The sequence below is a fragment of the Calidris pugnax genome, unplaced genomic scaffold, assembly GCF_001431845.1.
Source record: "Calidris pugnax isolate Ruff unplaced genomic scaffold, ASM143184v1 scaffold56, whole genome shotgun sequence".
In the NCBI taxonomy this organism is placed as follows: domain Eukaryota; kingdom Metazoa; phylum Chordata; class Aves; order Charadriiformes; family Scolopacidae; genus Calidris; species Calidris pugnax.
The window spans coordinates 9,248,434-9,275,125 of record NW_015090839.1 but is presented as its reverse complement, the minus strand read 5'-3'; the positions used below and the strand labels follow the sequence as shown (position 1 = coordinate 9,275,125).

The 26,692-nt window shown below is 37.2% G+C and overlaps 1 protein-coding gene across 1 annotated transcript in view; it reads left to right on the top strand.

Moving 5' to 3' along the window:
• ARHGAP5 (Rho GTPase activating protein 5) overlaps positions 1–19,282 on the top strand; it is a 52,487-nt gene extending 33,205 nt beyond the window's left edge. Inside the window, exons 5-8 of the mRNA XM_014941826.1 lie at positions 9,373–9,450; positions 10,872–11,003; positions 12,443–12,548; positions 15,431–19,282. Of these exons, the coding sequence (XP_014797312.1) occupies positions 9,373–9,450; positions 10,872–11,003; positions 12,443–12,548; positions 15,431–15,761 (647 nt within the window). The 3' untranslated portion in view covers positions 15,762–19,282. The remainder of the gene's footprint in view (positions 1–9,372; positions 9,451–10,871; positions 11,004–12,442; positions 12,549–15,430) is intronic.
• The last annotated feature ends 7,410 nt before the right edge of the window (positions 19,283–26,692 follow it).

Sequence of the window (26,692 nt, the reverse complement as noted above, 5' to 3'; positions counted from 1 at the left end):
TGCAGGTTTTTTGCAAAGATATGATTAATCTCAAATTGAATGGCTAATCTTAATTTTTAGTGTTCCCTGTCTCTGTCTTATGAAATTATAAAGATGGTGCTTGGTAGCCACTCATCTAAATTGTTACTGAGGCTAGAAAGTGTAGTGTGAAAAACAGTTTTCTCTTTGTTGTTTTGGTTGCTTAGATGAGGGGATAGTATCAGAAGGTGTCTTTGAATATTCTTACTCCACCATAAACCTTAAAGAATTGAGTGATACAGAAAATACCAGCAGATTTTTGTTTTACAATACTCTCCTGGAATATCCTCAACAACAACAAAAAAAATTTACATCAGTAGAAGAGGGACAATTTGGAGAAATTAAAGTAAATCCAGAAGCTGAGAAGTTCTAGCCTTTTATAAATCAACAGATTTTTCTTTTGAAGGAACCCGGTAAAGGGAGATCTGGTAGAGATAAGGGTCCTAAGCCGGGGCCTGCAGCTGCAGGTATTTTCAGTGTGTTCCTGTTTAGTTTGGTATTTTCCAACAAGAAGTTTTTTTCTGAACTGGTTTAGTTTTATGGATTCAATTAATTTCTGGGTTTGAAAGATAATCTAGGGCTTAAATCCCTTTGGAATCTTTTTGATAGTATTTGAAGTGGAAACTGAGAGAGCAAAGTGGTTAATACTTGAGCAGATCTAAACCTAATAAGCAGTAATGTATATATCAGAACCTCCAGTTCAGCAGTGTGTTCTTTTGCCGATACTAAAAGTACAAAGCAGTAATAGCATGGGATAATTTGTCTTGTTGGAACATATTGATCAAAAAAATATTTTGTACAATACCATCTTATCTTAAATTTAATAATGCTGTCGCTTCTGGGTAAGGAAAGAGGAAATGTTGGCTAAATATCGTAAACAAACTTAACTTGTGTGTTTACACATTGTCCATGGTTATAGGAAAGCCTTTTCTCTATCTAAGCCTTTCATTTTTGAACTCATTGTAATTATAGCTGGATGAGTAATCTTTTGGTTGGTTGTCAGAGCTCCCTGTTGGTTCATTGAACAAGATGATTAAAACAATTTTTTATCTTTCAGGTAAGTAACTTGATAATGGTGAATTACCAAGTTTTCCACTAAATATCTTGATATAAATGTATATGTTTTCAGGAAAACTTATTTTCAAGATATTGTGATCTTAGATGTGACCTTTTACAGACTGTATAAACAGTTTTCTGTCATTAGTGACATATCATAATGTATAAGATGCTGGTGTTTGTATGCTTTTACCTCTGTCAAATTCTTTGCATGTGACTTGTAACTTGCTCTTAAGGTCAGCTACTTAAATTGACTTTTTGACATTGGTACTTATTTCCAGTTATGGGCTTCCAAAAGAAGATTTGGACAGTACAGTTGTTCTGGTGTATTTTGTTGCTTTCTCCTGATTGAGTAGAAGGTCATGTTGTTACATCACCTGAAATGAACTTTTTAAGTGTATTTGTTTTCTGCAAACTAGATTTATGGAAATGTGTTTAGCAAGGAAACTAGAGTTCAGTTTTGATTTTTATGAAAATTCTAGTGGCTGCTTTTGTATAAAAGTAATGGTGCTATGATAAAACGTGCTAGAAAAAAAGTAACTCCTCTATTTTTTTTTTTTAAATACTGTCCAATGTAGAGCATTACATTTTTTAGTACGTTATTTTTGCTAAAGGTAGGCAAGCAGCACTGAGATAATTTTTGAAGATAATTGTTTAACTGTATTAATAGCATGAATTCTCTAAAGAGAATGATACTCTCATAGTTTTGTTTAAGAGAGAGGAATGCAGATTTCTGAAGGCTAATTTAATGTTTAACTTCAAAAAAATACCGGTATGATTTGAATTTTATATTTCAATGCCATGTAAAAATACCTGTTGAATGTCTAATTTTAAGTGTAAAAAGTTTCCATGTTTATGGAAATTTTGTAGCTCAGGTGTTTCATTAGTAACATTTTTATGCTATTTTACATGCTACCAACTTAATTCCAAGTAATATTTTTGTGCTATTCAACACATACCATTGTTGATTATTTTTAACTTTCCCAAACTTCTAATAATTTGGGCAAAAATTACTCCTGCTAAATGATAGTATTAGCATATGAGGGTTTTTTAATATTTCATTTTTTTAAATTGAATTTCCTTTTTGTATGCATTGTTATGCATTAATGAAAAGTTTGGTATAAATTACATTTCATTCTGTTTACCAAGACAGGAGGCATTAAATTAATATTATGAATGCTAGAACAGTTTTGCCATTTAATAAATTTAGCTCTTGACTATATTCAACTCTCATAATAATAGCAGTATTTTAATATGTTTTTTCTTTGGGTTTTCAAATATTTAAAAAAATAAATCTTCATAGAATATTGATATCCATGTACTTCATTGACAAGATTAGAAATTTTAGTTTCCGTACTTCATAGAAAACCAGTAGCATTAATACAGTGTTAATTCTACCTGAAACAATTGAAAGAAGATAAGCATATTAGAATAATAGGTATTTTATTACCTTAGTTACTTAATTTATGTGAGACAAGGAATGGAATAAAGAATAAATTTGACAGGGGTGCACCTCATTTAGTGTCTCTCACAGTCTCTGTGGAGAGCTAAAGGTGAAATTAAAAATTGTGTACTCAGTATATGTACAATCATTACTGCTTTTCATATTGACACCTTTTTGTAATGCTGTTAAATTTACAGTTTTGGAGGTAATTTGAGTGAAAGAATATTGCTTTCTGTGAATTTCCCTCTCACCTAACTTATACCCAGGTCTTTTACGCTGAATCTGCCACGAGGCCAGATTTTGACATTGAAAGTATAGCTAATCCAAAGTTTGTCTCAAGAGATTGGGTAGAAATAGGCAAAGAAAATGAGCTGGCAGTGCCTGTTGAGGTAAAAAGGTTGGTAAATCATTGAAATATATTCATAGTGGCTGCAAAATCCAGAAATTCAAGGTGCGTTATTTCCCCTTTGATTCAAAGGGCTTGGGACAGCTGCAGGCTGTTCGGAGTCTGTTGTGTTGGACAGGGAGAACAGAGTGGGCCAAGAGGGGCCACCCCCCTCGGCTGGTGTGTGAGACCTGTCACTCTGAGGGCAGTTCCATAAGAAACAGCGTTAACAGCCAGTAAGGTTCTCTGCTGCCGTGTGCTTCTGCCATTTCTCACTTCTGGCACTTGTCAGATGTCTCAGAATCAGTGGAGTTAGTGGAGTTCGCTGTCTTGGTTACAGCAGCAGAAATGGACAAGGTCCTGCTGTTCAGTATTATAGCTGGTAAGTTAAGGGTCAAATAAATGTCAAAACAAGTGCAAGGCAGGGAGCAGGACTGTGCAGCTCGGAGCAAGGGAAGGGCACAAACTGTGATTAATGAGGCAGGGAATTAGGCCATCTTTTCAGTCATAATGATCTCTTAAGTTGACTCAATTGCCCATGAAGCTATTTGTTTATAAAAAAAATGCATAGGCCATGATTCTGTTACTCTTGATTCTGGATAGATACAGTAAGAATAGAGTTAAATAGCCCTACAATATGTTTGTGAGTGATCCTAGAGTGGGTGGTGTGGTTAATATATTCAAGGCCAGGGCTTCTGTTCAGTGGAATGTAGATAAGCTGGAGGAATGGGACAACAGGAACCTGATGGAATTCAGCGAGGACAAATGCCAAGTCCTGCAACTTGATTTGCAAGGACTAAACAGTGGTACACACTGAGGATAGCAGTGCTGCTGAAAAGGATCTGCGGGTCGTGGTGGAGAATAGGCTAACCACGAGTCAGTAGTGTATCCTTTTAACGATGCCTTCTGTATTGGACTGTCCCAGCAGAAGGGTAGGCACTACGGCAACAGAAATGATTATTCGTTTTTACTCTGCACTTGTTAGACCTCATCTGAAGTATTACAAGAAGTGTTGACAAACTTGATTGAGTCCAGCAGAAGAGGGTCAGGGGCTGGAGCTCCTGACCTGTGGTTTTCTTCAGCTTGGAGAGGGAAAAGCTGAGGAGGTAGCCAAAAGTGGGTTCCCAAACCTATGAGGAGGCTACTGAGAAGGTGTGGCCAGAGTGAAGTGGTGAAATACATGGCAGGAGGATTAGAGACAATGATCATTAAAATATGAGGTGCCAACTAGAAAGAAAGGCAAAACTCTTGCTCTGAGGATTATTTAAGCACTGGTTCTGGTTACCCAAGGAGATTGTGGGCTCTCTGTCCTTGGAGATACTCAAGATCAGATTTAGATAAGCAACCTGACCTGAATTCAGCATACACCCTTGTTTGAGCAGGAGGTTGGACTAGATGACCTCCTGAGGATCCCTTCTGTGATCACTTCAAATTTGGTGTAGAATAGGTTCCAGTAGTTAGGAAGCTGTACATCAGTTTGTGTTGTGCAGCTTTGAAATTAGTCAACAGGGAGGAAACCCTGCTCAAACTCAGGAGGGCAAAACAGGCATCAGTTGTTTCTCCTAATGGAAGACTGACTACCAGACGGATGGAGGAGGAGCACATGCGTTAATTTATTAGTGTGTGAGAATCACTGGAAACTGTAAACAAATATGTTTTGAAATATTCATAAACACATGTTGTGCACTTGAGCTGTATTGCTAATTAAGGTATCTTGTCAAAGGAAACATCATGGAATTATGTAAAGAATTCCTAAACAATGCAGATAGGACCAAGATGTCAGTATCTTTTGCAGAGTACTTATGGTACTTACGCTGCTCCTTGCATTGCCTTAGCTTCCTCCAGGCCCAAAGTGACCACATAGCTAATATGCTTGGAAAATTAGAGTATCTTCAGATGTCACCCATTTCTAATGAAGTCAAGAATGTACCTACCTTTTCCTAGGTATATTTGTCGTGTCATATTAATTGAAGTGTTTTATTCTTTTTTCAAAATGAACAGGCCGTGGAATAGGTGATTGAGTGACACTTCATAAAGTGGTTGAAAGCTTGTTTAATAATTGGTTAATGTAAATTGTAGAAATGTTAATTCAGCATTGGATGAGAGCTTCCTATTTTTTGAGTCTTTCTAAAAGTACTGCTTATTTTCTTACATGGCTTACTTTTTATTTAACATTTCAATATCCTATAAATTATTTTATTACAAAAAGCAGTAAGACATTTTTGGTTCTGGTTTTCAGAGTGTGAATTAAATTTCATGGATTTTTAAATGCTAGTGTTGATATGCACAGATTAAGGAGACGTTAAATGTAGAATTTTACGTGTATTTTATGTAAGCAAATTTAGTGCTAGACTCTTACTTGAAAAGAATTTGGATTCTTTGCTCTGTAATTACATTTGTTTTAGGTGTATGTAGAAATTACTGGTTTGTATCAGTAAGGTGGCGGTTCCTTTCGTCTTGTGTAGTCTGGGTAGCATAGGGCTTGGGAAAAGGTACACCAGGTCAATTTGTGGAATAAAATTTTAGAATGGTATAGATCACAAATGTTTACAAAGGTAAGTGTGAGAATGATACTCTCATCTATTGTAGCGGAGAATGATTCCTGAAAAGTTCAATTGGTCGCCGTAGGGGAAGGAATTAATCTGGGGAGAGGCAGAGTTGCTGTGGTTGGGTGGCACGTATTCAGAAACATAGACAGGGCAGGGAGAGTGGAACCTGGCTACAGATGTCAAGTTGGCAGATAATGGTGTGACTTTTCAGCAGGCTAAATATTAGTATAGCTGTTGTCACTTCAGAAAAGGTTTTTAAATCATCATAGACAGCTGTCTGAAAACTTCAACTCTCAGTAATTGCTATCAAGCTAGCAAAAAGAATTAAAAGAATTATGAGAGAGAGTCATATGGGGGAAAATCATGCAATTATGTAACACCACAGCATGCACACAGTTTCAGTGCTGTCAGTATTATATAGAGGTCAGGCTGTCCTAGAGTAGAGGAGAGTTGGAAAAGATACTGCATATGACAATAATATCTCTTGGATAAAGAGGGACTGAAATGGTTAGCTTAGAAAATTTACAAGGAAGGGAAATGATATAAATTGGGAAAGAGTAAATTTACTGCTTCTTGTTACTCAAGAAGAAAAGCTTTCATGAGAACTTCAGGAACTGAACACAAACCCAGTGTGCTTTCGTATTGTAGCTCCCAGAATTATAAAACTCTGCTGTGGGTTGTTGTAAAGACAAATGACTTGGAGGGTTTGGATGAATTAGTGGAGGATAAATCCCTAAGTGGCTATTACAACACCTTATGCAAAAGCCTATGTAAGCTACCATTTGCAGGAAGATGGGAGTATATACCAGTGAAAAATTGCTGTTTGGTTTTGTTTTTTTTGTTTTTTCTCCTGTTCTTTTTACCTCTCTCCTCAAGCATATGCTACTTACTGGTGTGGAAACTGGATATTGTACCAGGTAGACTTTGGTCTGCCCTTGTGCTGAAATTAGTATGTTCTGTGGAGGAACCAAGAGTTTTGAAATATGTCGGTGCCTAAGAATGGAAGAGTCCTAAAAGCTAAGTGTGTATATAGGTGCAGATCCCCCTTGCTTGTTTTCTTTGAAATGCTTTGAACCCCATGTGAAGTTACAGTTAGATGGAATGGAACCCTAATCACACTGACAGCACAAAAAAAGGTGCAAGAAGATAATTTGTTAGGTGCTAGGAGGTATTTTGAGAAAGGAGTAGTCTAGACAAAGATGAGCTCTGTCTTGAAGTAAATATAGGCTGTTGCGACTTGAAATAAGGAGGATCTAATTCTATAAACCTAAAGGTCTAGTAAAGCTAGCAGGACAGAGAAGCAAATAGATCAGATGATTCTGATACGTAATACTAAAACAGCCATTGTGCCCACGACAAGTAAGGAATCTTGAAAATTGCAGCTGGACCAGAAGGGAAGCAAGATAAGAAAATAGACAAGAAATCTGAAACAATCGATGGGCTTGCAGAGGAAGGAACTGACTTTTTAAAAAGTTGTCAAGAATAAATAAATGTCACGTGCCCTCACTCAATATGGATATACATTATGGATACGCAAGAAGCTTAAAAGCTAAAACTGGTGACCTAGAGTGTCTTATACTTGATGTATAGATCTTGATGTAACAGGCATTGCAGAGACCTGGTTGGATAATAAAAAAAAAACCAGAGAATTTTAGTATTACTTAAAAGTTGTGGTTTCAGTCTTCTAGCTGTGTGTATGCATACAAACAGATTAAACGTGTCTCCTTGTGTGCCTTACAGAAACAGTATAATGACAGTTGACCAACCATTTAATGAACTGTTACTTTCTAGAATATACAAGCAAGAAAATTTATTTTTACTTGAGCAATTTAAAATACAAATTTGGTTAGCTTAATCTAGAACTGCAGCACTTAGTTATTTTTGGAAGATGCCTAAATTCAGTTGGCACCTCCTGGTTTAAACTGAAAACTTTTTGTAAGTTCTCTTTTTATGTTTCTCAGAGCTGTACTGGTCTGAGCAAAGAGGTGTCTGCTACATGATGAAATAGAAGGTGGGGGGGAAAGCCCAGATGCAATAGAGCATCTGTTTCCAGAGCAGCCCAGTTAAAGTATTAAAGGTTTAAAGACTCCTACTAAACAGTGACTGGATCAGACTTCGCAGAACACGCTTTTGCAGCATACTCAATTCCTTTTGTGCAGAAAGAAATTGAATAGTAGTTGGATAAAACACAGAATACCCTGGGGCTGTAGGGTCTCCAACTGAGAATTCTCCCATACTAAACAAAGGGAATCACGATCCTGGCTTGTTCTTATCTACCAGTGGTTTTTTCAGTATTTCTTTATTTACAACTTCTGGGAGAGGAATGCAAAGTGTTCCTGTCTGTGATAGTGTGTAGCACGTTCAGGGCATTCTTTTGAAGCCAGGCCCTTCCAGCTGTGGAAACCATTGAATCATTGAAACCATTTTTGAGGCTCAGTTTTTTTTGAAAGGACTGTTTAGGTGTATGTTTACAAAAGATTTGGATTTGGAAAGTTAATTGGTAGGTATAAAAGTTTATTGAAGAAAAGCTTACTAAAATAATCTTGATGCAGGCAGGAAAGAGATGTGAATTTTCAAGGCATTAAGAAGGAAGAATTGAGTTAAAAGAATTGATATCAAATAAATTGGTATAAATTTCCCAGCAGTACGAAGCGTTAAGTGCTTTCTGTACTTTGACATTGTAATAGGATTCCTAGTGTTTCTTGGTAACTTAAAAGGCACACTTGGTCACTGGTGTGACAGAAACGTTATGTATTGATCTAATAATTCAAAATGCGTTCAGTTACTGGGCTGTGATGGTAAAAAGCCAAGAGATTTCATAAAGCTCTGAAACTTGTGAATTTTTAAATAGAACCATGTCCTGTTATGGACATCTAGCATATAGATAATTTGACACCCATAAAGGAAACTTGTAGAGTTATGGAACTATAAACTGCTTGTATTCCTTAATGGGTTCTGAATTAACAAAGAAAAAAATCTTGGGTAATGGAGTGATTAGCAGGATGGATGCTTTCATTCAGTGAGTAGCCGTGGGCAAAAAAGATAGCAATGTGATAGGAAGCACAATCACTGGAGTGCAGTGAGAAGTGATTGTGTATAGGTGTGTGTGAATAATAAAGGTGACTTTTTGTAACGTTTCTCTAGAATGCCTGCTGTAATTATGATGGCTCTGTAACGCATAGTAAAACAAAACAATAAGAAGAAGCCTTGAGAACCTCTGCTTCCTAACACCCTTCTCTTTTTCCTCTCCTCCCCCGCCCCCTGAAGGAGCACTTGTAAATGATGTGGTAGTTTACCTTAGAAAAGAAGAGAGGAGAAATGGATGCAACATTTATAAAATATAAATGGTAAAAGGAAAAGTATGATAGAAGATTAAGTCCTCGTCTCATACAGGAGTTTGTTACACCATGAAATTAAAAAATCAGGAATCAATTACAAATGCTTGGTTTTTCCACAGAGTATTTTATTAGTGTGTTATTGCTTGCCATGGTGAGTTGTTACGCCTAAATTGTGAAGACAGTTTTTAAAAATGTAAATTCTGTGGATACCAAAGCCCAGAATTGAGATTTGTGATGATTGGGGAAAAAAAAAAAATGCAAATAACAGCAGTTCAGTTGAGATCAGGAAGAGAATCATTTTGTGTAAACTGTTCTACAGATGCCAGCGATCGGGTTCTTGTTATCCTACAATGTGTTTTCTTCTGATTCTATTAAGTGGAATAGTGGACTCAATAAACTAAACAACTGGTGTTTTGTGTTTTGGTAGTCCTGTATTACTATAATGGTTAACGTTACTTTTTAGGCACTTAAATATTTATATTCCTGCTTTTGGTTTCTGAATGAGTAATTATGATTGGCTCTGTTTTGTTTTGTAGTATATAAACTTGGTTTTGAATATTTTTTTTTCCCTCCCTTTCTAAGGATTATGTACTGAAGGCCTGTACCGTGTTAGTGGGAATAAAACAGATCAAGACAACATTCAGAAACAGTTTGATCAAGGTAATGGCATATTTTGTTATTTAAAGCCAAAACATAATTTGGATTCTCCATGGATTTACCACAGTGCAATATAAAAGGGTTGCACTTTCCAGTTGACTTCCATAGCTCTTAGTACTTAATGCTCTGGTAGGTTATATCAGGATAGTCCAGGCTATTACCAGTGAAGCTGTGTGTAAACCCAAGATGGGATAGAATTTTGTTACAGCTGGCTTTAAGTGCTGTTAAATATCTTCTAGGTGGTATTCTAGTATTTAAAAGAGTTAAAATGTAGTCCTTGCTGCTCCTTGTGTTAGTAGTTCATCAGTCCTAGGCACTAAGACATCCACTTTCACCTCTTATCCCCTGCCAGTATAGTACTTCTTTATACTTATTTTATTGAAAGGTGTCTTGGATAATACGGAACAACAATAATAAATTTCTGACACAACCTTTCTCATGCTAAAATGTACTGGGATATGACTGATAGATTATGCTGTTCACATTGATGTGTTGAAAGAAAGAGCATTATTATTATTATTATTATTATTTTATTCTGTTTTCTCATTTAATTTATGGAAAAAACTTCTTAAAAGTTTTGGGATATTAATCATGAAGCTGATCCTGTGAAAAATAGTAAAATTCCTCCTAGATGGTATGGGAAATAAATATACTAGTTTTTTATGCCTCACTATGCTGTTTCAGATAATGTCAGTATAATGCTAGATTTTCTTCAGTCACCTTGTTAAAGGATGTTCCGGAGTTTCAGGTGGAGCAGGCTTTTGAGAAGTAAACTTTGCATTTTCAAAATTTCAGTTTTTACATACTTGAAATCCTGTGGCTTACAGTGCTTCCACTTCTAGCCTTGGTTTAAAAATTATGTAGCATGAATTTATTATTATAAATTTCAATTAAAGAAATTCTCTAGTTATAAAACTTAAAGCTACTGTTATTTGGGAATCTAGGAGCAGATTTTATGACCATGTGCAGTCACTGGCATGTTTTGTTGTCCTTTTAAAAAAGGCTTCATGTGGTCACATGAACACAATCACATGGATTCCGCAAATTAATTTGTTTAAAACTGTACCAGTTTTGAACAAAATTTTGGGAAATAGAATTTTAAACTTATTCCTATGCAAAATTGATTGATCAGAAGCCAGTCAATGACAAATAGAAAAGCCTTTAAGTGTGCATATAGAATTAGACAACTTTATTTTTCTGATGTTCTACTGTTTTCCTATACTATCAGATTTTCTTGTATTTGATTTCATGTGGGTCAAAGCAACAGCAGCTTATACATAGGTTTGCCTTTTTCTGCATTTTTTATCAAATGTTTGGCAACATTTTCATTTTCAGTATTTTGAATAAATTCTTGTTTTTCATAGAACACTGAGGAGTAATAGCTGTACATTTTACTTACACTGCTGTTTAATTTTGTTTTACAGATCATAACATCAGTCTAGAGTCTATGGGAGTAACAGTAAATGCAGTGGCTGGGGCTCTTAAAGCTTTCTTTGCAGATCTGCCAGATCCATTAATTCCTTATTCTTTGCACCAGGAATTGTTAGAAACATCAAGTAAGTAATAAACAATCTTCTCTTGGTCTAATTATGTTATACTGATTGCCCTTATTGCAATTTTTACTTCACTGTAAGTTGAAAGGACTAGCCGACTGAAATATTTTTTAAATTGCTTAGACTTACTTTTTTTTAACATTCTTTAAAATTGACAGAGCTATAGGATGAAATAAATGTAATATCTTATTTTTTCTAAGTAAGTTGTGGCTCATCATTTCCCCTTTTCCTAGAAGATTTAATTGGAGAAATCTGCTTTTTTTCCCCCCCCACTCTGTATTAGTCCTGCATATGATGAAAGCTCTTGGAACTGTATTGCAGTTGTTAACAGGGGAAAAAAACCCTTGAATTCATAAAGTCTTACATTCAAAGTAGGCTTTAGAAATCAGACACATCTAGGAATATTATGGTAATCTCTTTTAGATTTTTTTCAAGTTCTTTTTGATCTCTTTATAAGATGAAATGCCCAATTTATTTGCCTTACAAACATTTTTCAGACACTTCCAATTGAAGTGACTAAATTGTTTTCTTTTTTCTAAGGAGTATCTCTCCTATACTGGAAGCAAACTGTTCCAGAAAAACACTGCTATGCATTTTTTGTAGGATACAATTCTGACATACAGTTTTCTTAATCTTTTGTGTTCAAAACATGAAAATACTAGTGTAAATCTGAGGCTTGGGCCTGGAATTGATTAATATATATATAGTCTATTAGAAATTTTGTGTATCTATCTGCAGAATGTAGGGTTCCACAATACTTTAGTGGCATTTTCCACAGTTGTTTTAGCAGCAGCATTAGTTGCTTTTTATAAAAAAAAAATAAAAATAAAATTGTTACTTTTTTCCATAGTCCTTTCTCACATGTTGCTTATTTCCTTTTTGAAGTATAAATAATGTTTCTTGGGCCTGTGACAATCCCTGTTTTCCCTTAAACAGTATATTTAAAATAGCTGCACCAATCTCATTCATATTTTTTTTTAATTTTTTGAATAACTGATAAGGTTAAGATATTCTAAGTTCATGTGCATGTCTTCTTTGCTCCAAATCTTTATGAAACTTCAGCCCAAATAAATTTTATCGATGTATCTGAGGCATAACATTTGGAAATAGAGGAAAATCTAACAAAAATGACCCTGTCACATTCTTAGTTATCATTCCACAAGCAAACGATGAGCTAATCAAGTGATTCTGTGCTGTTACATGCAGATAAATAATTCTCCTTAAACACAGAAAAATATTTTTGTGTTTAGATAAGTTACTGCTGTAATAAAAAAGTTACTCTGTGCAACAGTATATGCAGATAGGAATTTTATCTAATATTTTCTCACTTGATATTTCTCTGTGGATATTTTATCTGTACCATTATGCTAGGAAAAAGATTTAGCAACACTTACACAGTGCATCTTTCTAGATATGTCAGAAAATGTCATTTATTTCTATAGAAATCATGGATAAGACAGAACGGCTACACGAGTTAAAAGAAATTGTGAAGAAATTCCACCCAGTGAACTATGATGTCTTCAGATATGTGATAACACATCTAAACAGGTTTAGTATTTTTCCACTTTTTGTTTAAGTTGTAACAATTGCGAAAAATATTTTTGTATTGACTATTAGAATTGAAAATTTCATGCTACATTGCTCATCTGTTAGTGTAAATGTAGAATATGAAACTAGGAGTTAGAGGTTGATTTGAAAAGGCTTGTATATTCTCTTCTCAGATTTTCTTGCTATATCATTGATATAATATTATGTCATATATTTGATATTGGCTGTGGTTTATGTTTGTTCTTTGATAATGAGTCCGTTTATATATAAGGGCTAATGTGGCATAATATGCTCCTGAAGCCTGGGAAGCTGTAGCTGTACAGCTTTGAAAGTCTGGTCATAGAGCGCGTTTGCAGCCTGAAGTTCCTGAAGAGTTTACAGTGGAGGAGGTGGCAGGATCAAGAGAAACATCCTCTTTGTTTTTCTTTTTGAGTCAACATAAAAGAAGGGAAATAGACATTTGCAAAGCACTTATAAGACAATTCTGAAGTAGTTGGGAAAGTTTGGTAGGAGATGGCATACAGGTTGGTAGGGTTTTTGTTTACCCTTAGAAAGGACAGAGCCCAAAGTTTAGACACGAGGGAGAATGAAGTTGGTTGTTCGTTGTGTTTAATTGTGAGCTGCAGCCAGGGAAGAGGTGCAGTGCTCTTCTCCTTTTCTCACTTCTAGCTATAGCTTCCCACTGCTTCATTAAGCAGCTGCAGCACGTTCTTAAGGAAAACAGAAATAGGGGAAATGTAGCTTTCTGTAGAATACACTCGCTGATATTGGACACCCTGTGGCCTGATGCCAGAAAGCTGGTGGACAGGGAGAAGGGAAGAATGAAACTTCCCCCATTGTCCTCAGCAGCAGCAGTCTACGACTAGATTGGATTAGATTTAAGAAACAATATGAGAGAGACAGCAAGCAGGGAACTCATGTCAAGAGGGAACAAAAGGTGCATGAGAAGACAATCAAATGCTGTAGGTGCTAAAGGATGTTGGCAGGTGTGCGTTTTAGCCTCTGCGACTGAAGAAGCCCCTTAAAGGATTTTTAAATTCAGAGCAAAAATGCTAGGAAAAAGGCTGTCTGCAAAATAGGTGATCTAGCTTTTATTTCAGTTTTATTACATAGCAGATGCTATTTTTTTCCCCAGTTTTATAACGTACCTTGTTGTAGTCTGTTCTCTAATGAAACACCATTACAGAATTTGAAATCCCTTTTGGTGTTTTTCGTTGTACTCGTTTTAGGGAAAAGGTACAGGTAGTTCTGATTCAAAACTCTTACAGGTTCATTGTCCCATCACGGTGTCTTACACTTAAATTTTATTTAATATTTGGTAAGTCTCACTTAGTGTCCTATCCCTAGATTATAGTCTAGGAGGAATTTATACACAGAAGAATTCAGTATAGGAAGAAAGCTTTAATAAAAATACTAAGCACAATGTAAGCTGACATTTCTATTTTTTGGGTTCTTTAATCCTTAAATGAAGTTTAAACGTAACTCTTAAGAAAGAGATTATGAATATTACTATCACTTAGAAATAGTATCCAAATATCCTTTGGACCAAACTTATTCAAAGCAGATTGAGAGGCAATATTTGTGTACCCTCACACTATTTGGAATAAGTAATGCGCATGCTAAAATGGAAGCCTACCCTTTATAGTTACCACTATGCATGCATTGAAAATGAGTGAAAATATTTTCTTATAGCATTAATACTAATGTTTACTGTGGTTTTCACAGCTTTTGAATCTATGGACTACAGGCAGCTGTCAGAAATTCTGGCAGTCTGCTCTTGTTAATCGTCACAATTGTAACTGACAAGTTGCAGAAGTTTTATTTTTCCGTCTTATTTCTGCAGGACAATGGTAGCTCGGTTACCTTTGTGCTGTCTGCTGAAATACAGGAATTGCATGTTCCCAGCTGAATGAATATCTTAGGTGTTTGTCAGATTTATTAATGAAATTTTTCATGTATCTCTTGCTAATTACTTCCAGATAAAATTGTAATGTTACTTTAGAATACAGAGTATTTTTAGAAGACACAGTATCCTGGCTCTTTCTGGCCTATTACTATGAGAAGCAGGGTGTTTTTTTCTGAGAAGCATTTAATTGTAGATGATGAGATTGGTAACAGGGCAGTTTGTTGTTTTTTACGGTTTGTTTTTTGTTTGTTTGTTTCTTTTAATAGTATTGTAATAATGAATTGAGATTAGGAGTGAAGAAATTGTTTCAGCCCCTGCTTAAAAGCAGGAAACCCAGTTGGAAAGCTTTGCATTATACATTGAAAAATAAAACGAAATTAATGTGTTGTTGGTATTAGTGTTATTTCCACTGATGAAGTTCTTTACAGCTTGACTGAATTCTGCTGCTGGCCAGTATGAAAAAACCCGTAGAGATGTGCTTTAATCAACACTTGATTTTTTTTTTTTTGGTTTTGTGTTTATTTTTAACTTGTGATCTAATGTGATGTCTTTTTCTTTGAGTGCCATAGATGTTAGTTAATATCTGACTGTCTTACAATAAGAAGCCGTTTCTGTCATTTTTCTTCTAGACATTTTAATGGACAAAAATTTAATTTTATGAAATCCTGTAGCTGGTTGAGAAGTTTATTTGTATTATTATTGTCACTTCAAAATGTTTGCGGGATGTTGAATTTCTTGATTAAAAGCTTAATCAGACTTATTTGTTAGAAACAATGACTTTTCCAGATTTGGATATCTGAATTTTCTTCTGCATAATCGCTTAAAAAAACCAAGAATGATTGTTTTAATGGATAGCTGGAGGAAAGCAAGAAAAAATAGTATAATAATGCTGCTTACAGGTAGAGAGCTATGAAAATACTTGGAGTTGATTGCATACCAGTTTTAATTCATTCTGTGCATGTGGTTCTCGTTTCAGGGTTAGTCAGCAGTATAAAACCAACTTTATGACTGCTGATAACTTATCGATCTGTTTCTGGCCTACTTTGATGAGACCTGATTTTGAAAACCGAGAGTTTCTTTCTACCACCAAAATCCACCAGTCGGTTATAGAGACCTTCATCCAACAGTGTCAATTTTTCTTTTACAACGGTGAGATCGTAGAAGCCCCGAACCCCGTGGCGTGTCAGCCACCGCCCTCCAACGCCGTGCAGATGGTGGAACCCATGGTACCTCTTCAGCTACCACCACCTCTGCAGCCTCAGCTGATTCAGTCACAGTTACCAGCAGACCCTCTTGGCATTATATAAATAGAAGATGATTGCAGGCAGCCTGGCACTGGACAGTAAAGACAACCTATAGACGTGCATGTTTCAGGATACAGTAATGTACTTCATATTTATGAAAAATAATTCCCATCCAGCTGATTGGACATCTTTTTGTTATATCCCGTACCGTGCTCCTCATTTGTACACACTGCAGATAAAAACTATGTGATAAGCATGACTGGAGAGGTTTAATTTTTAAAAGCAAAAATAGCTATAAAGTACAAAGCTGCTGCTGCATGATACCTTATTGCAATCACTATATCATTCCTGTGACGGTTTGTCACAATATATTGTGAATAAAATTTTTCTATAGAAATTTAATGATTTAAAAAATTACATTTATGAAACATTCAACGCTTACAGCCTGCTTTATGGCTGTTTTTGTTATTTAACATGCTATTTTTGGCAATTTTATTCACATTCAGGCATTCTGTGTAAACAACTAAAGCCCAGCTATAGTTTATTTTGTAATCTCCTGGCTACTTATGTGAGGGTATGCTTAGGATGGTTTATGGAAGAATGCAAAATGCACTGTTGAGAATTTTCCAATCCCTCACCATCCATCTTTACTTGTAAGTATACCTGTGGACAGTTTGTTAAGGGTGGGTGAACTTGCTTATTATTTCTTACAGCACAATACCAAGGACATGCTTGTTGTAAAAGTGAGTTTCAAATATTGTACAAAAATTTTGATGTTGCCTACTTATTTCTTTATGTTCCATTACCGAACTAAACATTTTGTAAAACTGTTAATTCTGTAAACAGCTGCATGTTTAAAAGATCATTGATGGTCTTGTAAACTTAATCTAATATATTTTAGATATTTTAATTTTTCCCACTTGGGAATACATGTAGTGTTTAGAAGATAGTTCATGACATTTTCATATAAGGTTATATAACTTTTCATACATAAACATGAATTTTGTTGTAGTAAAATTCTCTAAACCAAACGATGTTTTAATCTAGGACTTCAATTAATCTATTCTTTAAATCTATTTTTATGTGACCCTTTAAAGATATACAAAAATGCATTGCTAATACATAGCAATAAATACTTTGGGTACTGACAATTAACCTCTTTGGAGTGTGTATATATAAAATCACATAAACTTGTATGCATATTTTTTTTCCTGTGGTATGTTGTACTAAAAATTCAAATGACTGAATTTTTTTTTTTTTGCATCATATTTTTAAATTATCTCTCTTTTTTTTTCATTTATTTTCCTTTTACATTGGTACCAATTTTGCTGTAAAAGAATGCTGCTTAATTTAATCAAATTTTTTGATTAAATATTTTGTTAGTGGTAAAAAACTTAGAAGGTTACAAATTGTAGCAAAGGGGAGACCATAGATATCACTACCTGTGAGACTTATCATAGCAGCCTTTTTTCTTTCATGCTCAAAAGATAACTTTTTCTGCAAAGAAGAAAACAGTTTTGGCTCATTCAGCTGCTAGAATGTTTTGTGTAGTTTAAAAAAAAAAAAAGCTTTATGATGGTCACTGTTGTAATCTTCTCTTATAACAAGATTTAAGATCGTCTTGTATGTATTATAGTAAATAGATGATTTTGAGAATTAAGGCTTTTAAGAGTTTGATTTGCTCCATTTTCCCAAAATAAAAATTGCCTTTCCCACTTATGTCCTAGGTATTGTACTTCTAATTATGACTTGGATTATCTTTCTGGATTACTATGATACCATAAACCCGGCTGCTGTTTGAAGTACATGTATATTATAAATTATCTTGATATTGTGTTATATTCTTGCAAGTAATTATCTTTTCTAAGAAAACATAAACAAAAAAGAAAAGTCAACCCTATTCCTATTGCAAAGCACACAGGAATTATTAGTACAATAAAGTCTGTCCTGTAAATTGTAGTATTCTTAACTTGTTCTACTTTACCTGTTGTCTATATAGCTTTTATTTATAGTTGTCAGTCTAATCTTGGCATGTTTAGCAAAGAAAATGAAACTTCAAGAGTTTTATAAACTATTTCTAGGTTGCTAAAGAATTTATTTTTCTACTGTATATGGTATAGACAAAGCATCACCTGTACAGGAAACAAGTCTATTTCTAATAGAAGTAAGCTTAAAAATAAATGCCAGTCATATCCATATTTAAAAGTTCTACCTATAAAGTATCTCCAGTCTTTGTAATGTGAATTACATTTTAAACTTTCTACAGATTCCGAGTTGTTTGCCATAAATATTTAACTAATCTTGGAATACTAATTTTTAGAATAATTTACATTCCATTTCATGACGAACTTTTATGTTGAACGTGTGATCAGAAGTATTTGCAGTTTCATTTATTTCTTGTGTAAGATGTTACGGCTAAATCACTTCATGATTTTCAAAAAACTTAACACTTATATATGGCCAAATATGAAAGCTTAAATTAATTTACTGGATAAAGCATAAAAAGAGAAATAATAAGAAAGCCTGGCGTGTGGCGCTCAGTGTCACATGGAGGAGCCCCTGCATACCCTGTGCGTTACACAAGTGAGGTGTGCAGGAGTGTGGACAGGTGTGCACGTGGAGTGTGCACACTTGGATAGTTTCTGTGTGTTTGTGTGTTTCTGTACACAAGCACATGTGTACAGACTTGCATGCACATACACCCACATAGTAAAGTTTTTAAAAGATACTAGGAAATTATTCCATCGTTATTAAAGATTTATAATAGAGCTTTCTCTATTATTATTTTTATTAGTGCTATAAAATGAGGAAGCATGTCATTATATACGAATTCCTCATACTTTGGCTCATGTAGTCCCTTCTAGTTTTAATGAAAATCCAAACAATAATAACTATATTTTTTAATGTGAGCATTTTTACAGTAATATCTATCTTGATAAAGATACAAATGTATATTATTTTTGGTTGAGCATCTCAGTGACACTTTATGGAGTAGTTTGTCTTTTTTTATGTACTATTGATATAGACATACTGCAGTCTATTGTCTTTCAGTGTTTTAGCGGTTTTAAAATCCCAGACCTGAGATACAAAATTGCGGTTTTAAGTAATGCTTAACAGGTTCAAAATTCCTTACCCTCCATGACCTTGTGGAATTTTAACATATATAGTGTAAATAGATCGCAGATGTCAACTTCAGTGAAAAGAAGCTTTTTTTGTTGTTGTATGTTTTGTCCATTATTTGAATCCTGGTTGCTAGGAAATTATAGATATGTTTATTTTTAGTTGCTGGAGTTAAGCTTCCAATATTTATGATAAATAAAGAAAAACTATCAATTGGAGATAAAGAAAAGAAATTGGCCTTAGCTTACATGCTTATTTCAGTTTTTTTTTAGTAATTGTGATGCTGTTTGTCAACTCAAAAAAATTACACATATATAAAAAAATTTTAAAGTAAAAATTTTGTTCTTTGTTTATAATGTAATCTTTTGTTGCTACATCAGCAGAATACTGCAGTGAATTAAATATCAGTGAAGCTTATTCTGTATAAAAGATGCAACAAATAAAATACTAAGATGCTTACTGTGTATAATGGTCAGTTTAGTTGCCTACTAAATTTTTAAAGGCAAAAGCACCCTGTCTCTCACGTGCCCAGAGATGAAATTTAGCAGTGAATCTTGTTGAACTGAGCGCACCGAGTGTTTGAGGTGTGCTGGGGGTGGTGGTGGTGTGTCTGTCTCTATTCTTGCATTTGATGTGTCTTTTAAACTGCTGGATTTCAGAAGTGGTTCTTACAGTGGTGAAGACTCTTCCGTGTGACCACCCCAAGGTGGGTACGTGCGTGCGGGGGGGCACGGACCTCCGGAGTGGCAGAATGTGAGAGGTGCTGTTTAACTGTGAAATTCTGTGGGTCATGTGACCTCTTCAATTTTTCACCTGATTGAGCTGCTCAGCAAGAAAGGCTGTGATGATGGAAGTCAGTTTATCAGATTTCTACCATGCTAAAGGAACGGGGCTCTTAAAGTGATTTTTCTTACGGAGTTTTTAAACCTGAAGGAAAAACTGGATTTTGAGGTCAGCTTTAAATTTTCAGAGTTGTACATTGTTGGTCATAATTCTGTAGCTGTGTGGGGTAACTCCGGCTTTGATAGTGGCGCTGCTTTTACTTCTCGTGGGTGCAGCATTCCTGCTCAGTTTGGTTCCTCAGAGCATCTTGAGTCACGTGGCTTGTGCAGAAGTAACCGCAAAAACTTCCTGCAAATCTGAACAGCTTTTCAGAGACTGGAGCCTTTTAATCTCAAATAGGATGCGTTTTACCTGTAATTTACTCAGTGTGTGAATCTCAGGTTTTTGGGTTGCTGTGTCGAAACCCGTCTCTGCCTCGGCCGAGCACACGTTGCTGATGAGAACTGTCCCTCAGAACCCAATGCAACGCGAGCGTTCGCTGGGTCAGATTCGTTCCCTCGACTAATTCATGGTTTCCGTGGAAGCAGAAGGGGTGAATTTGATCTGTGGTCATGGCTAGTGAAAGCCAACACTTCCTTCCTCTTTGACTGACAAATCCTTCCCCGAGCGTGCAGACGCTGCGTGTTCCGGCTGTTGCCCATATGTTTCTCATCTGCCTTATAAAATACAATGCGTGTGTGTTTAGTCCCAGTGTTTTTGTTGCTGGATTGAGTGCCATTGATGTTTAGCCAACGGTCTGGTGCTTTTATAGACCAGAATAGGGTTTAATATACCTTATTACATTAATAATAATTTGTTACCAGTTGGTTGTTTTTTTTTTTTTTATTGAGTTTGGTTTAGAAAATGTGGAGAATTAAGTAATTTGACTGAATAATGCCTACAGTGCAGCAACTGTGGTTTCCCAGTCTTGGAGCGTGCTCATAATGGAAGGTCGTTGTTGTTCTGCTGACAAGCTGTTGGAGTTAGGAAAATATGGGAAGGGAAACTTGTGGTGCTTCCAGCCATGGCTGGGTGTCAGTGCGTCCCCTGAGGGTGGAAGGGTCACTTAGGTGACTGACAGATTTATATGGTGTAGCTGTACCTTGTATTTTCCCCAGAATTAACAGTACCACAATCTATCTGTTCTTAAAGATTTTTCTGCTTCACAGCTGAAGGAGGGAAGGGAAGGCAAAGCAGCCATTCCTGTATCTTCCTGTGGTTCTCTCAGCTTTGCCACCGATGAGGTGGGACTCCTGAGTTGCCCTTGCAGGGTTTTACTGAATTAAATACAGAAAATCTGTGGAGTGGTAAGTTAGGAACCGAAATTCTTTGGTTACCTGCCACTGAGTGCAATGCATTGGTGAAGCATCTGGGGAACAAAGCGAGTTGTGCTCCTCGGCCGTGGGCGGCGTGGTCTCCCCTGAAAGGGTCTGTCCTCGTTGCTTGGCAGCACAGCCCCAGTCTGTGCAGTGATTGCGCGCCCTTGGTCACAGGGACCCTCTGCAAGAGTCGGGGATGAAGAAGAGGCCAAAAAACCTACCTCAAAAAAATCCTGTGCTTTCAGCAGCTGCCTCTTAAAAGAGATGAAACTATTAAACACAGAATGTAGCAGAAAAAAATAATGGAGAATGAAATGTCCGTGGCTCATTATTGAAACATGTATGGATATGCACATATGCTTTTTTAACTTAGTAAAGAAGTAGGCGTTGATGAGTGGTTCTAACGTAGTAGCAGGTGGCAGCCTGCTCTCTGCAGAGAATTGCTGCTTACAACTCAGATGTTAGGTTTTGAAAATGGAATGTAAACAGATGTATCTAATTTTGATATCCTACCTGTGAGCTCTCCAGCTCTGACTTCTGGTTTAATTTTGTTGTCCTGTGTGGTCACACAAATAAGCCTGATTCAATGTCCTTTATTTAACTATATTAGAGTTAGAAAGTTTCTTTATCTCTTCACAGGTGACTGCTTGCTCTATTCTCCTGTTAGTATTTCTTTTTGGCTTAATTAGTCTTAAAGTCAAGGCTTACAGTTTATAGCATGGTGATAATCCTTGTTTCCTGTAAAACATACTGGGTCCCACATAAAGTTTATAAAAGTCTGTCATTACTCTTTTGTCCCCTTTGTCTGCACGTGTCTGTGCACTCCTCTGCTGGTTTGGTTGGACCTGGGGCAACTTGGCGCTTGTCCATGGCTGGAAGTTCTGATCACTGGGAGATAGACATCAGGGTGGTCCTTTTCCCTGTCCCGCCCTGCCTCCTAATGCTGGCGAGAGCAGCTGGGAGACCCTTCGCAAAGGGGGAGGGATAAATGTTGTGAGTTCTCTGTGTCAGTGAGGTGAAGGTGCTCACCTCAGCTGAGCTTCATTGCTGTGCAGGGAGCTTTCAAGCCTCCCACTGACAGTGTAAAGGGAGCAGGAGATGGGGAGCTCTTCCCTGTGCCCTTCTCTCCAACCTCTGCCTGGTCTGGTAGAGTGTGGTGTGGTGTTCTGTGTTCACTGTGGCGTTTTGGCCCCACGGAGAGAGAGTTGTGGATTAGCATATGGCCTTCAACCAACGTTGGTACAGCTAAGCAGTGGGGATATGCATACCAACCTCAAACTGTTCCTCAGCATCCCCGTTCCTGCAGTGTGCTGCCCTGGGAGCCTTTTGTTATTGTGGTTTTTTAATACAAAATAGTTCTGAGTGGTATTGCCACCGTGATCTGCTGTTCCAAGTTGTCTTTACATCTCCTTGTAGCTGGCCAGATTTATTTACCAGGACACAAAGCTGCCCTGACCTGAAATACTTCTGGAGAAGTAGAACTCAAGCTCTGTTCTCCTCGGCCTTGTACACGGTGCTATCAAGTATTTTGTTTTCTTCCTTCTTGTCAAATAAGGTAGTTTTGAAGAAAAATGAGAGGGCTGAGCTGTGACCTGTCAGAGGTGTGGTTTTGTAGCATGATAGTGACACTGTGACGGAAATGCCAGCTCATTCAATGAAGACATGGAAGGAGTGTATGAAGAGGTGAATCCTGCTGGAATCACTTGGAAGACTGTCCAGGGCAGAGTAAGTGAACTGTGGAACAAATTATCCTCTCAGTCATGGCTATAGCTCCTCTTTGAAGGAAATGGCATATTTTTCTTATTTTTTTTTTTTTTAATCCGGAAGGGAGGGGAAGTGGTGTGCGTGTAACACAATTGTCAATGCTGAGCTCTGACCCAGTGGGGACATGAGCCAACAATCTGACACCAGAAACACCCTAAGAGCCTCTGCAGACTCCCGTGTCCAATCCCAGTATCCAGAGTACCGGGGGGAACTGGTTCTGCTGCTTTTCTCCAAGACTGTGTGCTGCCTCTAAACTGGGGGGTAGCTCTCAGTTCCCTTGGATTTTCACCACTGCCCCCCATCCAGTGTTCTACTTCAAACATTGGCTTTAATAAATGTGGTTTTAAGCTACTGATCTGTAAACAGGTTGAGTCTGATTTCCTGACAAGTTACCTTCCCCCTGCACCCCTTTATTTTTTCTTTATATTTTTTTTTCCTCTCCCCCTTTACCTGCCTTGGGAAGCAGCAGAGCTGCTCAGCTAGAGTTCCCTCAATACGAAGAAGGGATTCTGCTGCCGGGCATTCTCATTTGGGAGTGCTTGGCTTCAGATCTCACCTCTCCTTTGCACTACAAGGATGTAGGTTTCTTAACTTCTGGGCTTGCTGCGGAACCTATTCACCCACCCCTACCCACCCCTCCCCGAAGTCACGGAGGAGGAGTGGGCTGAAGCGAATGTCTACAGGCAGTTACTTATCTTTGTGCATTAATTTACAGGACAGGTGCCCAGAGCTCTGGGATGGCAAAACTTCTTCAGAAATGGGGAGGGGGGGGGGGGGGAGGAAAAGGTGGAGCAGCTATTTATTTTATTTGTCCTTTTCTTTCAGCCTTTCACCCCAGGAAGGTTAAGGTGGTGGGGGAAAAAGATTATTGAGAGAGGGGGGGGGGGGGGGGGGGGGAAGCAAAGTAGCTTACAGCTTCATTGAGTCTCCTTTCTTCTGATGTACTAGTTAAGGAAGCCTACAGCCATTCCTGCACTGAGCAGTGGTAAAAAGTATGTTCTGAACTAATTTAGATGATAAATGTCTCTATATCTGAATTGTCTTGCAAAAAACCCCACTAAATTGCCTTCTTGCAGGTGTGTTGCATAGACAGCTGAAGGACTACTAGAAAGTGTGCTAAATACGAGCAAGCAGGACATGGGACTGCTTTAGCTTGTCAGTAGGGAGCTAAGAAAGAGTGGGAATTGTAAGAGCTTGGAAATTCTAAACTGAACCGAGGGAAACATTTATGGTGGGTCTTTTTTCATTTCTGGTTTTTCCAGTGGCTTCTGTTTGGGTTTCTGTAACAGGAGGGCATGTTCCAACACACTCCAGTTCCAGCGCTGCCACGCTCCTACCAGCCATGCGGTCGCAGGCCGTGAGGAGTGCTGAGGTGCTGCTGAACACAGTTTGCACCAGCTCTGAAAGAAGAGCCTGCTGACAGGAACTATTCCTGGTTTCATGGAGGATAAGAGACTTTCCCCCACTGACAAAGTTCTCAGGAGTGTGCATGGTTGGCCAAAACCACAGCCTTGAGAGTTTCTGTGGGTCTTCCTGGTCGGCTTTTTGGCTTTATGTTTTTCTTTTTTATAAAAAACAAAAGAGAGTTAAAAAAGCTAATGTGCATTTTATTGTTGATTTTTATTATTTTTTTTTTTCCTGAACTAGTGGAAGTTCATTTTGAACTGAACTGGCACCACTGCAACTGCAGCCTCTGGAGCACCCGTGGACAAAGGACAGAGAGCCTGTTCCGTGTGTGTAGCTTTCCAAAAAGAGAAGCAATAGGTAAAGCAGCTAAAAGCATGTCTTCATTTTCCTTACTGGTAATTTGACTGTAAGAATAGCCTGTTTTGTAGTCTTACCCCATAATCTGGCCGAGTACAAATGCCAGTTTTATATTTTCTACCCCATCTCTCAAAAATACTTAGCAGACCGGTGTTCCTACGTTTGTTGTATTCTTGTTTCAGACCTGTACCTAATTTACTTTAAAAGAGAAGTCATCTACACACAAGCAAAATCATATTAACTCACTGGCAGTAGTAGCTCAATTTAGAAGGTTTAGTGAATGTTGTCACAAAACAGTCTTTGGTTAGAGTTTATCTGATTAACACAGGACTTGGCCCATCTTTTTGTTAAAATGCTTCTCTCCTTCACCTTAAAAGTGAAGTAGGAGGTAACTTGAGATGGAAATGCTGCACCACCTGCTTGGATGAAGGTTAAGTTAGCAAGGAGAGAATTACAGTTTCGTTTAGCTGTGAAGTCCCCAGCGGGCAGCTTCTGCTTCTTCAGTGGAAGTCTCACATACATGCACAGAGAGAGATGAAAATGGCCCTCCGACACTGTTGGGTTTTTTTCCTGATCCTCTGGAAGTGCTTCACTTATTTCCTTATGGGACAACCTACTTTCTTTCTGTTTTCCCTTGGTAGGTGTTAGACCTTTATGGCCATACAGTGTTTTCTGCTAACAAGAATCTGGAAGTTGTGGAGACTGCACAGATTGTTTCAGAAATGTATGGTCTGAGGGAGGGTGCGTGATACAAAATTGAGAATAATAAAAAAGGCCATAAAATAGGGAACCAAATATGGAAATGGATAAGAACTAGAGTTAGGGCAAACGTCTTCAAAGGGGAAAGAACTTAGTTTTTAAAGAAGGTGAAGATCCACTTCAAGATGCAAAAGTAAACTTCTTCAATCAGAGGGGAATGGCTGCATGTGTTAACATAAGGGTTCTAGCTCAAGGTATGCAACTGGATTTATTTCAGTACTTCCCTGTATTTAAATTGTTGTGCTGGTTTAATCAATATAAATGCTCATTAGGTTTTAAAATTTACATAGGTATTGAGATACGACTCTTGACCCACAAGACATCTTCTAAAAATAGAGTATACAAATTAGGTCTTAATCATTCTTATATCTCTGATGGAAATTCATCTATACTTTTCTTCTAAATCTGTGAAATAGATTCTACAGCTTTCTCCATGTCTTATTTCAGTGATTCAGTATCCTTATGGGAAGAAAGATTTTCCTGGTAGCCAAGCTAAATCTTCTTTACTGCCAGATAAACTGACTTCTTCTAGTTCTATTGCAAGTGGACGTGGTGAATATATATCACTGTCGCCTTTATGGTGATCTTTAGATGCTGAAAGACTGCTGTACCCCATTTCTCTCTCACTGCTTTCCAGGGCTATCTTTTCTTTGTCCAAACAATACATTCCTTTAATCGTTTTTACAGTTGGTGTTTACAAACCTCGTAGTATTTTTGTTGCCTTTCTTTAAGGCATATCGGTGGTCTGAACTGGGCCCAGTCCTGGCCCCTCTGCTAAAACAAGTAACACCAATGTAATATCTCTTGTATCTTGTAAATAACCTGTAAGGCTGATTTGCCCCTAAGCCAATATACGATAAGCCCTGAATTTTGTTACCAGTATGTACTTTTAAAATGGTACCATTCAGACAGGGAAACTGGTTCTTAGCTGAAGCTCACAAAATCCAGGTTCTTCTCTTGCACTGTTCAGTGTGTGTTTTTGCCACTCGAGGAAATGAAATGGTGTGGAGTGTTGGGTTATCGGTGCCTCCTCAGTAGGCGCCTGGGTGACGGGGAGAAGATGTGGGATGAGGCTTTCTGCAATTCTGCCTTCCTAGGAAGTCGAGACTCAGGCGGTTTTATTGTTAAGTCCCTCCTGAGATACCAGCTATTAAATCATGATACAACTCCGTGATCCAACGCTGTCATTGGGAAGGACGATAGAGAAAACACAAAAGGCACTGTGAGCCTTGTATAAAAGCAAAGGCAGCCTTTCAATTACTGCATTGAGTGGTGAGGAATAGAAGATGTGTCCTGTCTTAAAGTATATATACATAATGCAGATGTGCTGTTTTCCTCAATCATCATGGCTGGCTTGCTTTAAAAAAGTATTAAAATTGCTTCATTCAGTGAGCATTCTAGAATTAATGTTTGTTCTTCAGTGGATGCTTCTAACATTTAAAAGAG